This window comes from Anas acuta, chromosome 9 (assembly GCF_963932015.1).
Source record: "Anas acuta chromosome 9, bAnaAcu1.1, whole genome shotgun sequence".
In the NCBI taxonomy this organism is placed as follows: domain Eukaryota; kingdom Metazoa; phylum Chordata; class Aves; order Anseriformes; family Anatidae; genus Anas; species Anas acuta.
The window spans coordinates 3,335,288-3,351,329 of NC_088987.1; the positions used below are offsets into that span (position 1 = coordinate 3,335,288).

General features: G+C 36.3%; 1 protein-coding gene and 1 long non-coding RNA gene across 2 annotated transcripts in view; one reads left to right on the plus strand and one right to left on the minus strand.

Moving 5' to 3' along the window:
- SI (sucrase-isomaltase) overlaps positions 1-8,457 on the minus strand; it is a 53,747-nt gene extending 45,290 nt beyond the window's left edge. The window contains exons 1-3 of the mRNA XM_068691799.1: positions 8,437-8,457; positions 4,959-5,106; positions 4,115-4,188 (exon numbers count right to left, since the gene is read on the minus strand). Of these exons, the coding sequence (XP_068547900.1) occupies positions 4,115-4,188; positions 4,959-5,106; positions 8,437-8,445 (231 nt within the window). The 5' untranslated portion in view covers positions 8,446-8,457. The remainder of the gene's footprint in view (positions 1-4,114; positions 4,189-4,958; positions 5,107-8,436) is intronic.
- LOC137860937 (uncharacterized) lies at positions 13-15,649 on the plus strand. Its single transcript, XR_011099263.1, has 3 exons — positions 13-3,110; positions 11,344-11,471; positions 15,180-15,649. It is a non-coding gene; the product is annotated as an uncharacterized lncRNA (long non-coding RNA).
- Positions 15,650-16,042: the final 393 nt, after the last annotated feature.

A 16,042-nucleotide genomic window follows, 5' to 3' on the forward strand; every position in this document is an offset into this window, starting at 1 on the left:
AACAGTTAAAATGCACATGAAGCATATGTGGCCCCAAACACCAGAAACCTTAGTAACATGTGCAATCAGACCAACTTCTTCTCTGAAAATTTATTGTCAATTTGAATGGAACAGAATAAACATTTTTTCTTCTGTATTCAGAGTAGAAACAGGCTTATTAGACATTATTTTTTCTTAAAACCAGAATAACCACAGACAAAAGAACCTGTAAAAAAACTACTGAAAACTTTGAGCTGTGACAGATGTGGTATAGACAAACCAACAGACACTGGAGACTCAATAAAATTTATGGTCTAGTAAACATCTGGTTGGAAAAAATTGACATATGCACCATTGGTAATCAGGTACATAATAAATATTTTAACATAATTCTCTAATTATAGAAATGTAGAGATTTGCTTCTGCAGAACCTTATATTGAGATAAATCAACTTAAAAAATAAAAATAAAATGACTGAGCAATTAAACCTATTGTTCAAAGCATGTATTTCAGTGTAGTGGCATCAACCTTTACACTACCTCTCAGCATTCCAATAAACTAGAGTACCTTTGCTTTGCTGTTATAAATTAACTTATTCACAGATCGCCTGCATGACTTTTATGTTTGAAGATAACATCTGAGTAATAGATCACTATAAATATTCACACATTTTCTCATGTTAGAACAACAACAAATTACTTGGGGCGAAGGGCAGCAGTGATAAAAGAAGCTCCACTGAGGGCAAAGGGCCATGTCCATGAGTGATCTCAGGCACCCAAATCTAACATGTAGGTCTTCAAGACCTCTGTCTTCACTTGTGTGCTAGCAGAAGCTGTTTGTTTGTTCTCAAATATTTTTTTAAATATTTTTTTATGCCATATTTACTTAAAATATTCTGCAGCATGATGTAGGTGGAGATGTGTGAAAATCACTATTGCTGCTGGTGCATGTGCCACTCTTTTTTGGGTTATAGAGCCTAATTTTGTCAGCACAGGTCAAATACAGTCTCTGAATAGAGAAAAATAAGCCAGGTCCAGTGCAGAAATAATACAAGTGCTAAAGAAATCACAGCTCACAGATTCACTGGCCTGAGACATTGTTATGCATTTATTCCATAGTGATTGGACTGAGCACAGTAATCTCCACAAAACCACTCAAGGTAAACCTAGATACACCACAGAGATAAATGTCTGTCTCTCTGTCATGGGCTTTTGACATTAGAAAACATGCATGCTGTCATTTTCATTAGTTTTTAAACAAAAGCATGGTTGGAAGAGAGATACAGTGACTCAATTTCTTCCCCATGATCCACAAATCAATGCACTTTCTAAATCTGTGTAAAACACCATGCTCATTTTCCACCTTCTCAACTCCCTACTTCCCAGATTATGAACTATTTCAAAGTAAATGAGAAGAAGCACCCATCCCTTCCACAACTGCAGAGATTGCAACTTTGTTCTTCAAAGCAAAGAAGCTTTATTTACGTAATTTCCCTTGTAGTTAGCGGAAGTATCCTAAACACATAGCAACAGAGTTGCTACCTGAATTTTCTTATCCCTTCCTAGGCCTGTGGGTACCCCCTGCAACACAGAATAGCTTGAACAACAGATTAACCTGAAGCCTGGTAATTCAAGCATCTCTTTCTCCAACTTCATAAATACACTTTTCTTTTTCCCACCTACTTCTCATGAACACCCATTTGAATATCTTCTGCAGTTATTTTACAGTGCAGTGATGGCCTTCTAGCTAGATCTTATTCTAACAGATGTGTAAACTACATTTCTGTATTTTGTGGCACGCCAAACTTGCTGCATAAGGAAGTAAATTCAGAAGTAATAGATTGGTTACACCTGGCACAGGGGAAGGAACAGAGTTCAAACAAAGATACTGTTGAGGCTGTTATAAAAGTTATCATTAATATAAATAAAGATGGGAGGTTATCACAGCCTCTGAGCTATAAACAGCATAATAGAAACCAATGCAATAAAATCAGAAAGAAAGTCAAAGCTTTCTTCAAATCCTGGATACAGGGAGACGTTTTATGGTGGAGTACTCAATGAAATGGTTTCTGAACTCAGCACCAAGGACTAAAAGAGTATTTAAGCTATGTGCTGAATTAAAACATTTCTTTTCTGAGCATCAAAACAAAACTGTGCAAACAAGATAGTTTTGAAACAACAAGCTGTACAGTCTCCCTTCAAGCTTTCAGAGATATCAATCTAAGACTGGACAATACTAGCTCTGCTTTTTTTTTGTTTTTTGTTTTTTGTTTTTTTTTCCTTGTCTAATAAAACTTTGCAACAATTTCCCACAGCAGTAAATAGTTAATAAATGTCTCCTTTCTTTCAGCATTTCTATCTTCAGCAATCCTGTGGCTGGTTAATCAATATCTACTAGCTTTCCATACTTCTGTCTTTCTATTCTGCAATCCTAGCTTCATCTAGGACACCGTCAGTGAATAAAGAAATCAAGACAGACACTAACCTGCTACAGGAGCTTAGGGAAAGCCTAATGTTCCCAGATTCTTGTTATTCTGAAAACCACTAATGGAAACCACTACAGAAGAGTTATTTCCTAAGCAGATACCTGTAGGTTTAAAGCTCTGCTGGTTACAGTAGGATAAGTCTAAAGCAGGACAACAACTCTTGCAGAAGAAAATTTATAAAGGAATGAAGAGACACCGGGGTGGGACTTTGGGTTCTGTCAGGCTTTCTTCGGCGTTGCTCAGAGCACAGATTAAAGGTGATCCTTAACTCTAATCCTCTGAAATCTGCTGCCTAGTATTCACCAAGGAAAGTGCAGATTTAGGAATCATTTATTTTACCTCTAATTCCAGAGCAAGTACCCCTGTGTTCTAATCTGTACCTGGCCTTCCATTTTTTTCTGGTGACTGTATTTTGATTATTTTTAATTATTCCTAATCGCCGAGGGCAAAAGACAAGGTCAGATTTACAAAAAGGCTTGCAGTTGCAACCAGAGGAAAACTATTTTCCTCTGTTGTGATAAGTGCAGCACTTAATGTGGGGTGACTGGTTCAAAGGTTGTAATTAAAGATTAAAGTGATCTGCATGACATCTATCATGGCGTGCTTGTTCCTGGGGCATGGAACCAAAAGAGAAGAGGAACGTGCTGTGAGTTGAGCCTTTACTAATCTGTTAACCTGCAGACTTTATTGAACTATATATCATAATACAAACCATGGCATGACAGTAGCATTAACAACTGTCTTTTCTGGAATTGGATTGGGAATTCACTGAGAGACTGAGACAGTTGATTAATCATTTTTTATACCGCTGTGAATGATGTAAGTATCACATATCATAATATACTCTCTGTCTTTTCTTATAAACTGCACCCCACGAAGAAAAGAAAGATGGCAGGCACCCATCAGATTCCATCAGAAATTAAGAACATCCATCATAAACTGAATAATAATAATGATTATAAAAATAACAATAATAGCCTCAGTAATAGCCTTCCTATAACAGCCACTATAAAAATGTTCTGAATGTGAGAGGACTAAAAAATTAAGATGCTATTTTTCACTGGAAAACTAAACTCATGGATTCTTAAGCAAGAAGGTCATTTCTAAATTCTGTGCTTGCTCAGATGAGAGACAACAACCAAGAAAGAGAGAAAGTGAGATTCAAATCAGTTCTGAAAGGAAATTGGAAGTGTTCATTGCATTATAAAAATCATGTTCATCTGTGTAAAGTGCTTCTTGACCTATTTCTAAAATATGCTTTATTGTAAATGCTGGTTGACTACCAGACAAATAAATTGCTTAGGCAATATTGTTGAAAACAATTTTTCTAACCATATCTTGTTTGCCTAATTTTGTTCCTGCTTATCACAAAGCCAAACTGCTGGGAAGTATATTGGCAGGGGTCTTCAACCCCTCACAGTATACTGCCACAGTGGCTAGAATAAATAGGCCTTCTGACGAAGAGCTAAAATTGGTTATACAGGAGTTAAGCTTCCCCACAAAGCATTTAGATGTTCAGAGACAAAAACAGCAAAAAAAAAAAGTTATAAAACCGCCAATATAGTAGAGACAAAGTAAATTTTCATAATTAAACATGAATCATTTTATGAGAAATTCTATTTTGTATTTTTTTCTATAATGTTTTCAGACCTTTGTAGCTAGTTGATCTGGGATGCAGTCAATTCTCTCTTCTATTGTTATGTTCGGACATACTGGTATAAATTCTGTTACTGAAATAAAATAAGGGGTTATTAACAGGATTTCCAAAAATCAGGAATATCTGTATTACCTCTTAAATCATTAAGTGCTTCTGCTAAATATTTCACACTATCTGGAAACTCTAGCTATTAAAATAGACTCAGATGAATTTAATATATTGCTACTGTGATTTACCTTATATTTGAAACATTGCACATTCCAGATAAAGATAGGAAAGCTTCACTTTCAATTTCTGCACATATGGGTAACACTGATAAATTTATTTCTTAAGATATTGAGTAATCCTATTTTTTGGTAAGTCATATAACTCAATATGCATCGCTTCTTGTAAAAAATTTACACCAAATTAAAATCAGAAGGATTTTTATTTTTTTAGATGGTGGTGTGTAACTGCTTTTATGTATGCTTCTTCCCATGAAATACTGCTCATCCAGGCAGCTTGAATTAGAGCATCAAACAAAAGCACCCTAAGCCTCCATTAAGAATATAACTGTAACACTGAAAGCCACAGGAAATATGTTGGTTTTAAAAAGAAGAGCAGAACAATGTTTCCTTTTTTGTTGTTGTTTTGTTTGTTTTCTTGTTTTTTGTTGTTTTGTTTTGTTTTTCATTTGAACGTCCATGTTTTTTGAAAAGTCTGACTCACTGGTGATTTAAATGATGCCAATAGGCAGCTCCTGGAGCTGCATGGGATTCATGATCACCTAGGCAAGCAGAGCTGAGCAGCCCCCTGATGAAGAGTTTCCATCTGGTAATACAAATGGCAAGTACTTACCATTTTGTTCAGTGTTTTGTTCAGTATTTATTTGGACTCCAGGTTGTCCTGATGCTAACAGTGCAATGAGGACAATGGCCACCACAGTCACCAGACAGAACAGGGCAATCAGGGTACTTTCCAGACCACTGAATTTCCTCTTGCCCATCTAGGCTCAGAGTAACACCATTGACATAAGTAAAACAAAAGTAATAGTTTTGAAAACTCTACAAATTACGTTATTGATTTTAATTAATATATGTTTACACATTCTTTAGGTTTTAAAACCCTAATACTGGGGTTAAAAATAAATCTCCTATTCAGGATGATTCACACAGCAGAGAGTACCACATTATTACACTCATAGGAAATCACTGAGAAATGTGTTTTATTCAACTGTATACCACTTTAGTAAAAGTTGTGTGATGTGCATGTGTGTGTGTGTGTGTGTGAAATAACACTAAATCTGTTGCACTTCATCACCTCTCATTTCCTACAAATATATACGATCACCCCACCAGCATCCCTAGTCCTGGAAATCCCACAGCCACAGGAATGAATGGAGAGGAAAAGCAATACTGAAACACCAACAATCCCCAGAATAGTGAAGGCAATACTTAGATACAAGTGCTTTTCCTTAATTACAAATAATTATATTAAAATGATTTAAATTATTTAAAAAGCTTTTCTAAATATCATAGTGCTGTTCATATTTTCTCTACTGATACCTAAATTGGTAGCCATTTTTATGATTATTGTTACTTCGTCAGGGAATACCATATTTAAAGTCTGAAACTACACTGTATATTAGGAAGTATATATTTAAGGCCTCTTCTTTATAATGAAGAAACGATACTCCAACAGTTCCTCTCCTGAGTTTCCTTTAACATTGTCAGAATACAGGTCCACTAGGAGCCCTAACAAGTGACAGTTATTTTTCTGAAAACTAGAATATTATTAAAGTCCTTGTCATCAAACTCTTCCCACCACCCACAAACAACCATAGCATTCTATTTCAGCTTTTTCATTTTCATGGTCTCCCGCAAGACTTAGACTTCGAAAACATGGATTTATAATTTATAACAGTTCTAATTTATAAAAGTTCTACTGCATGACTTGTACTCAGCAGTGAAGTAAAGGTCTCCAGTAACTTGGATGCAATAAATGGGATGACATACCTTAAAGCCTCTCTGCTTCCTTCATCTGCTGCTCCTAGCTGTAAAGCTCAAACTCAAAATCAATGCTTTATTCTCTGTTCTTATCAGCTCATTGCGTTGTTTGCTAACCAATCTACCAATAGCAGGTCCATACATAATTACAGGCAGATTGTAGAAACTCTTTGGGCTAAAATTAGTTACTATGGTTATTGTAGCCAAGGAATGGCTAGTTAATTAATAATATTTTGGTTCAGTTTTACTCAGCATGTTCTCCAAATAAGACAAAAACAGCAATAAAATGACAATATGTTTGTCCGTGTTGCATGACTTAGTGGTTTTATTCTGTTCTTTTTCCATATCATTATTTCTAGAACCTTCATGCAACCTTCTCATTGTCTATCATTTCTGCTTTAATCACCCCATGAAGTCATTAAATGTTCCCAAATGAGGAAAAGACTTATTAAAATAATTGTAAGAGAGAATCAGATTTATGATCACTGAAACTTTTTCAGGAATGAACCATGAATTATTAATTCTAATATTAATATAAACAGATTTCATGGGATTCTAACAAGAAATGTCAAAATCATAAGAGAACAATGAAAGATTAGCATGAAAAAGAACTTACATGGAAGAGTCTTCAATCATAATCTTAATATGAAATCTTAACGTGGGATTAGGTTTTGCCTTCTCCTTACAACAGATCTAATCATAACCTTAAATCTCTATTTTCCAAAGGAAAACTTTTAGTTCATATTGTTACAGTACTTATAACCTATTTTTCAGTAATAAGGAGATGGCTGAGAAGTGTCACTTGTAGTTTGAATTTTTCACAAATTTATTCAATTTCCTGAATATTTCCCCTCCCACTGGAGACCCCTCTAGGCACCAAGTGAATGGTTCCTTTCTCCTTAGTCAGTACTTAAAAAGACACAAAATCAATCATACACAGGGCTCTCCTGGAACCATTCATCTTTGAATGCCACCACTCTCACTGACCATTTCTGAAACACACCCTGGTATTTAGCTATCTCATCCTCTCCATTTCACTGTAACAACATCAAGCATGTCTGAATGTGTGCAGACAAGCTCTTGAAATCTAATTCTAACATCCCTCTTAACATTGCTAAGTATGCTGCTTTATGACCGCATATTGAGACATAACAAATTCACGTGAATTATGAAGATACCAGTGGTTCTGGAGGTCTGGGGGGGGGGGTGGAGGGGCTTTTTGTGCATGTCTGTTTTCTAAGTTTTATATCTTCATTTATCTGTTCCAAGAAAGTACTCAGTTTGGCAAAGCATATGGCCATGAGTTTCATTTAAGCATGTCTGCAATCACATTGCCATCAATATAACCATTTGCTTAAGTGCTTTCCTGAATTCACAGTGCTGCAATCTCATATTATCAATCACCTAGCACATGTTTTCTATGCAACTTGAGAGCATGAAAGCACTGAACAAAAAGGTCTCACAAGAGGGTTAACCAGCAGGTTTCCCAGCTGAGTATATTTTAATTTACCTACAAAGGGTATCAACAATGGGGCTTTCAGGTCAAGATGTGATATTGAACTCTAAGAAGCAGGAATGGAGAAGGCTCTTCAGTCGGGGACACCAAGGGACCATAAAGAAAACCAAGAATTCTATTAAATCAAGAGCTGGAACAGCATGGTCTCTGCTGTGTCCTGCTTTAGTTTCCAGGAATTAAGAGCCGATTCATTTCTGACAGCCAGTAAGAAGAATTACTAGAAGCTCAGGAGTATAGGTTAGACTAGAGTCTAGGAAAAAAACTAGGAAATCAGGTACTGTTCAAAATGTAGTCATTTAGAAAGAAACATTCATTTATCAGCTTTTACCAGGACCATTTTTAATTAAATCACATATAACTTGAAAAAAAAACATGTTAGGCAGTCATAGGTGGCTCCCTGAGAGTAGTGCTAATGAGCAAGTTCTTTTCTACACCTTCACAAGATTTTTATTTTTCCCCCCCAGTGCTCCATTATCAAACATTTACTTTAAGTTACAGTTTGGAGCCCTTAATTCCTACAAAAAGCTGCTTGTAGATCACCAGTTCAGGCAAGAACATAATGATTAACTGCCATGGAAGAACATCTACCAAAGATCCAATGGGAGCATGCTGGCCCTCCTGTATTCCCCACATGCTGCATTTGCATGGCTGAAAGCACTCTGCAATCTCAGTTCAGCAAGAAGGGAGCTCTTCAGTGCAGCCATGGTCATACAGAAAGAAGGAGGAAGTCTGAGCACTTTTTAGAGGCAGTTGTGGGGAATCCTATGCTCAAAGACATCCCTCAAGACTGGGAAAAGAAACTAGCTTGATTTACCTTCTGCATGTGATAAGGAAGATGCCTGCAGAGGTCTCCTCCCTTCTCTGAAAGGAGATCTGAAAGATGCAGCCCTTGTTCCTTCAGAACGAGATATGTGCCCTTATCACCATTCTGTGTACTGAAGCACACATGCCTGTTCAGAGCAAAGACCCATATGTCTGTGCCCCACTCCCAGCTCAGTTACTCATTAGCTGAGTGTCAGGTGGTGATTTTCCTACACTCATCTGCATGCTTCATGATTTTTTCCATCTGGATAAGGAAGATGATGATAGTTCTTCAAATGCTTCAAACGGTTTGATTAGCAATGTATACAGCTTTTTACCTAAAGAACAGAATAGTGTCCAGCCTTTCCAAGAAGTCGCTGAGTTGCTATCTCAGGAAACCATACACACCCTGAAAATTCTGGCTGCAGTGCCCCATTGAACAAAGGTCTTATGGACTGTTCCCTGAGGTGCTGGTCCCCAAGCACCTACTCTGGTAGGAGTGTCCCATTGGCATTGCTGCTTGGGCTCCTCTCCCAGGCACGGGGACAAGAAGGTTATGTGCAGGTCCCATCATGACAGTAAAAGTACAGTTGTACTATGGTTTGTATCTAAATATGTCTACATACTATCTGACCATTACAGACTCTGCTTACTTTGAGTAACTGCTTGCTTCTCTTTAGACAAAACAGGTATCCTAGTTGAGCAAAAGGCAAAAATTGAGCAAAATAATTTGGTAAAATCAACATTTTGGTGACAGTTTGGTGACAGAACAGGTTGTTGGCAGGAGACACAATCTCTTCCTGTTGTAACTCTGCTGCCATAAATAGGTTTATACCATTGATGAATGTCCTCCCAAGAATTTCAGGACTGTTGGCAAACTAATGAGGCAGATGCACAGAAGCATAAAATCCATCCAAATTCAGCACAGCTCTTAGTGAATTCCTGGGAACCCCTTGATAAAATTCCACCATCAAGTAACAAGCAGATCACATGGATGATATTCCTGCCCCCAAAATCTTCTTTGGCACTGAAATCACAAAAGATTTGTTGTAGCATTCAACTAAAAATACAACCTTCCAAAAATAGAAACACAACTCCTCTTCAAACTTAAAAAGATAAAGGCTTATAAATTCCACTAGAACAGTCCCAGACCACAGAGAGAGCTAAGAGGAAGTATTACTACACTTTTCCAATTACTATATTCATCTGGAGAGAAGACTGGGTGCTTTAAGGATTATTTCTCTATTTCACATAAACAATGAAGAAAATATGTGGTGCTAAAGCAGAGGCTGGAGACTAGGACTCCTTATTTAGAAAACAGTATCTCACCTTTGAGCTCAAATCATTTTGTGTTCTCTCTAGCTTGATTGGCATGGAAATATTAAATGACTATGGCAGTGTTTAAACAAGAGCAAAGGAATATTTAGGTTTATACCTTCCTTTTATTTTTATAGATTGTACCTTATTGTCTTTATCAGATGAATAAATAGAAACTCAGACTTTTGCAGAAAACTACTAAACAAAGTGTTATGAGTTTGGTGGAATTCAACCCAAAAAAGGTTCACTGCACATCTTAATCTTCAGCACTTTGCTAAGACCTCAGCAAACACATGGAACAAGTGATGTAGTTCACAGAATAGCTTTGCCTACTGCATCACCAGCCTCCAGGGTTCTACTGGCACCCGTGAGCTCTGTGTGGAGGACTGCAAAGAAAACATTTTCAGAAAGTTCATTAATGCCTATAACAAAGTAAATGCATGCCACACCATAGACATCTTTTTGCTCTTTTAAGCTTCAATAATCACAGTGATGAGCACAGACCATTGAAAACCTGTGTTAGGCAGCTCTTTTGTGGAAATTTCTATGCAGAAGCCTTACCAGAGCAGGGAAAATTTTACTGGACCTCTGGACCTGAGAATGAAGGTATACTATTATTCAGCTTTCCAATTTGTTATAGTTTTCTCTAAAGGACATAGAAAATTCCTACAGATTAGGAAATATGTATGTATATATAAAACAATTTTAAAGAGAAACTGAGCAAGAAAACTTCTAATGAAGAAAAATAAATAAATAAATAAAAATGTATACTTGCCCAGAGTCTCATTCAGACACTGAACAATTAATGAAAATTCAACCAAGCAAGTAAAAGAACTGGGAAAGCCTCACAAAATGTATCACAAACATTTATTTCCCCAGTGGGACTTTGGAGACAATGGATTTGAATTCATTCAAAGCAATCTCATTTGCACAAAGTGCCTCACAGTTCAAGACCAGATCACGTGAGCTTAGTCTCAAACAGAAGTGGTTTTCATTTCATAGTAAATGACAGCCAAAAGATTTTGATTTTTTTTTTTTTTTTTTATTAACCAGATACAGAAATAAGTTCAACTGAATAATTTAATTTTCATGGAAAACCAGAACATGTTTGAAGTTCATTTTCAAAGTATGTGTAGTATTTCTAAGAGAAATGCAATTAGACATTGTATGTATAAACTCTATCTTCTCATAGCTAAATTACTTTCTGCATACCTAAACCATGGGCCTTTATCCTGGTTCAAATAACACTTCTGAGCCAAGAAAGTATGGCAAAGATAACGAACATGGTATAAAACTGAATCCAAATGTTATTTATAAGTTATTATTTCAAGTTATAGCCCAGTAAAAGCCATGATGATGACTGCAATAATAACATTTCCAACTGAACATATGCTGTAGAAAGAGGAAGAAATTCCACAGCTCTTAGGGCAATTGAGGAAAATACTTGTGGATCTGTAAAATATACCAATATAACAATCACCACTGAAAGTTTTACTGTAGACAGGGCAGTACATGTTTCTTAGATGGTTGAGATGATCTGATAGCTGTTAAGAACTGAAATCAGAGAAAAAATATTTTAACATTTCCTTTTTGTTTTTTATAGTTAGTGAACACAAAAAGCAGAAACTGAGAAGGTGTCCAATGAAGAAGCATTATGAGACTTTGAATCATAATCATCAATGTAAATCACCTGATCATATCTGTAACTGCTGTTCTTCAAGCTAGGAAATGGTAGGTGCTAGTAGAGCCAAATCTTATATGTTGCAAATATTTATTATCTGTCCTTTCAGCTGAGAAAGGAAATACAAGCTTGCTTGGAAAAAATTAAAATAAAAAATTAAAAAATATGGCTATTCATGATTCAAGACAAGGAAATATCAAAATGTGTTTTACAGAGTTATTTGATCAAAATCTATTGTCTTTTTTTTTTTTTTTTTTTTTTTCTTCAAACTATAATGAGATTTATTAGGGATATTTGGAAATGTAAAATGTCCTACAAGCACATGATTCAGACCTTTCATTTGTAGCTGACAATGTTAACTTTAGGATATACTTTGCTGCCTATAAATGAGGGTGAAAAACGGTAAGTATTTTTTTCCAGCTAATTGCTAGCTCCTGATTGTACATAAAACTCAAAAGTACACCACCAGTAATTCTCAGATACACATTCTTACGTCTCTGCTCTGTCATCCAAAGGGAATACTGATGGTATTCACAGGCATGTAAGGCCCAATGGTCACCCCTGTGCCATCCTCTCCAACTTCTTTGGGTCCCCCACCTCTCCTCAAATATATGAATCTGCAGTTTGAGTCACAGAGCAGAACCAACCTAACCCAGCTTAGATGCTTTTTTCAAGAAATGCTGACTTTGGAAAAAGAAGGCATTATTGAAAGTGGAAACTTGGCAGCACGTTAGAACAGATTTATTCATGAGACGTGTCACAAGCTGACAGACTGAACCCATTGTAGTTGCTTGTTCTGGAGTCATTACTGGGAATGGCTGTTAGTTTTACTCTCTAGTCTTCGTTTTCTCAAGTTCTTCAGCCTTGTGTAATTTTATTTATTTAATTATTTATTTATTTTTGTATTCCTTCCTATCTCAAATGTACCTGCAGAAAGAAAGCTTCACTTCTGTTAACAGATCTGGAGACAATGGAAACACTTTCTGAACAAGGACATGTCAAGGTTAACATTCAAAGTACAGCTTATTACTTTGAATAAAAAATATATGGCTTCATATGAAATCTATTGGTGAGAAAATCATGGACTAGTTTCACAAAAATAAAAATGCATGTATCATGTATTAAATCTCTTCAAAAAGATAGGCCTTCTCCCTCTTCTAAATCTCTACAAAAGAGGTGAAACTGCCTCTTAAACCTCCTGATGTTTTTGATGTCATGATGCCATGATGTTTTTCTCTCTAGAATATGGCAAATACACATATGTGCTTAAATAAAGTATGTATAGCCTAGCAAGTAAAACAAAGGCAAAAATTAGTCTGGATTTAAGAACTCTGATCAACCCATTCTGCATTTTGGCAATCAAAATGCACATTAATGTAAAATAAATACTTATATGACTACCTATTTGTGGCACTTTGAATATGCATATGCACAAACCACTAGGAAGCCCAAGAATCTACAAACTCTTAAAATTTTTCAGTCATTTGTTAGGCAGATGAAAAATAGCAATTTTTATAGTTTTCTAATGCAATCTGAAAACAAACAAACAGCAAAAACAAAGGCAAAAAGATGGGGACTTTTTCTGACCTTCTTAGATTATGAATTTGCACATGAAAAGTTTTTCTGAAAGTATGAAGGTCAGAAACCTTGGGTATTCTCTTTAAATGGATGTTGGTACTTTAACTTAATTTAAAGTAAGTAAATAAATAAATAAAAACATACACAATAATGATTAAATAAAGAAAATGCAATACTGACAATAACCTAACAGCAAAAATCAGTTAGTAAATAACACTCCAAACACACTTTAATAAGTTCTAACTTAATTATTTGTAATTCCTAACCTATTATATTTTTTCAGGTCTTTATCGAATAAAAGCTGAAATGACAGATTGTCTCCCTGCTTTCAGAGTTCAGAAAAAATAATTCTGAAAACAACTGCTTAATGAAATCACTGTTCTGACCCTTTGCGTTTTTATTTTTTTTTGTTAAAGCTTGTCTGCTGACTTTCCTTGCCCTTGCTGCAGATGGTCCTCCAGCCAGTGCCTGTGCTTCTTGCTGCTGCTGAGCAGGAAACAAAGCAAACCCACCATTATTATATACTGATTCCTAGCCAGCTTTTTTACTTATTTAGACATTTTATTAGTTTATTATTCAGCTTTGGGTTTTTTGTTTTCTTTTTTTTTTTTAAATATTTAAAATATAAAATAAAATATAAATATAAATTTATATTTAAATATAAATATTTTTTAAAAAAATAATAGAAGTTCATAATAATAATAAAAATGATTAAATGCTTAGGAGCTTTATTTTAAAAGGTGAAAAATTAATATTCCGCATATTTATAAAAATAACTGAAAAATGTGCATTACATCAGCGCCAAGAATCTCATTGCCTTCAGCCTCTGTTTCTATATGACATTTAGTAAGAACTCAGTGGTCAGGCTGGTCTGCAGAAGTGACACGAGGGCTCATGCAGAGAGGATGGATCAGCTCATACTCACATCGTTCAGGATACAGGAAACTTCAAAGTTCAAAGTGCTTATGATCTCTATTAGCATAGTTCCATTTGTGTCTTTTAACCTGCACAATAACCTCTAAGCTGCAGCCTTGCACCTAGTGGTAATTTTTTTGTCTCTGTGATGAAGGATTAAAATCCTGAAATGAATAATCCATCAGATGCTTTTGCTTTATGCATGAATCTTTACAAACCTTTAAAGATTCTGTTTAAACCAGTTCCAAGGTGATCTCTCTGATCACAACAGCTGAAAGTTTCCCACTCCTTCCCCACCCCTCCCCCCCTTTTTTTTTAAAGCCTAACACCTGATATTTTACAGTTGCTTGTAATCTCATGTGGGAGCCTGAATGAAAACATCAAATAGTGCAAGATTTTAAACAAAGGTCTGGGGTCTGGAAACAGCACAGTAAAAATGATGGGATTGAGTATTTTCCTTGGTTTGACTTGTTCTCCTGCACCTGCCTTTCCATTCTCTCTCCATGTCTTACCTGCAGTTTTCTCTTTCAAGAGGCACTGTGTACTGCTGGTCATGTGGGACACAGAAGTGCACAGTTCTCCCCACATCACAACTCTGTTCAGGCCCTCATATGCGGCAAGGGGTCTCTTAAGTGCCAAGATCATTTAGCTGGAGGCTGGACCAAAGGCTTCATTCCCCAGCAGCCTTCAAAGAGGAGAGTATTGGCTGTTGTAGTTTTTGCTGGCCCAGATGGACTCACCAAGATATTTTCCTCCCAGATTGATTACATTAATGGCAAGAGCTTGAGTCAAGGAATTCAATGTTAAAATGATTTGCTACACCAGTAACAGAGTTTGGGCTCAGGACTCTGCGAAGGTGTTTCAAGGAGAGTAGATTGTAAGAGAGCACAGCACGTCTTAGAATGGAAATAAAGTGGCCACGAGATCGGATGCTTGTGCTGGGAGATTTGTCATGTGGAGAGCGTAAACAAATCTTAAGAATGAGGTGAAAAACAACTTATATTAATGGGACAGATCAATGCAAAACATTATGGCATCGAGCCTTGCAGTGACAATGATATTAAAGAACCTCAGATGAGCTGCAAGATACATGAGTCTCCTGGTTAATGAATGATGGTGTTAATACCTCAAGGTGTAGAGGGCATGGGTGTATGCGTTTTTCCTGAATGTGTAAAAAAAACTGTACCAGCTGATTTTGGAGCCACTTCTAATAATGTCCACTTCTTGTACCATGACAGGCTTTTTGTTTTGTTTGCTGTACCCAGGATGTCACCAGAGTGATGAGAGATAAGCATTACCAAGAGGGAACTGCAGCCCAGGAAATGCTTTGCACCATCCACCTTTTTGCTGTTTCTGCCTTTGGATTGTTTTAGTGCTCCAGGAAGGATAAATGCACTTTTGGAGATTAGAGGGGAAGGTCCAACACTTTCAAGTGAATGGACAGAGAGAAGGAAAAAAGTTGTTACTCTTACAGTAAATTATTTGATGCTTTCTTCATTTCTTATGACTTTTGAAGTAACACTTGGTATAGAAGCTATAGCCACTCTTTCTGCATGTACATGTTAATACACGACAAAATAAAACATATCAACTATTTAATGTCTTCACTTATTAGCACTGGCTCAGGAAGATAAATACTCAGTCTTATTTTTTTTGTTGTTGTTGTTTGTTTGTTTTATTCATTGATGCTCTTGAAACAATTCCTTTGTGATAAAAAGAATTCAATTTGAAAGTATTTTATTGAAGTGTAAAGTCAAAGGCCTTCAATGATTCCTGTCCTTCTCAGCTGCAGACATCTTGAGGAAAATATAACGACTGATTATTATTGATCAAACAAACATCACAATCTGTAAGTTCCTGTACTATGAACTTCAAGTCCCTGGACCCAAATGGTCACAATCAAGTTTGTATATGTGGTGGGCAAAACTTCACAGGCTCCTAGGCACACACCAGTCCTCTCTCCCTCCCCCTCCTCAACAGGATAAGGAGAAAATATGAAAAAAAAAAAAAAAAACTCATAGGGTGAGCCAAAGACAGGCAGATCACCTGTGCCACTCCTTCCTCCTCACATGGTTCTATTCCAACTTGGAGTCCCTCCCATGGGATGTGGTCTTTCACAAACTGCTTC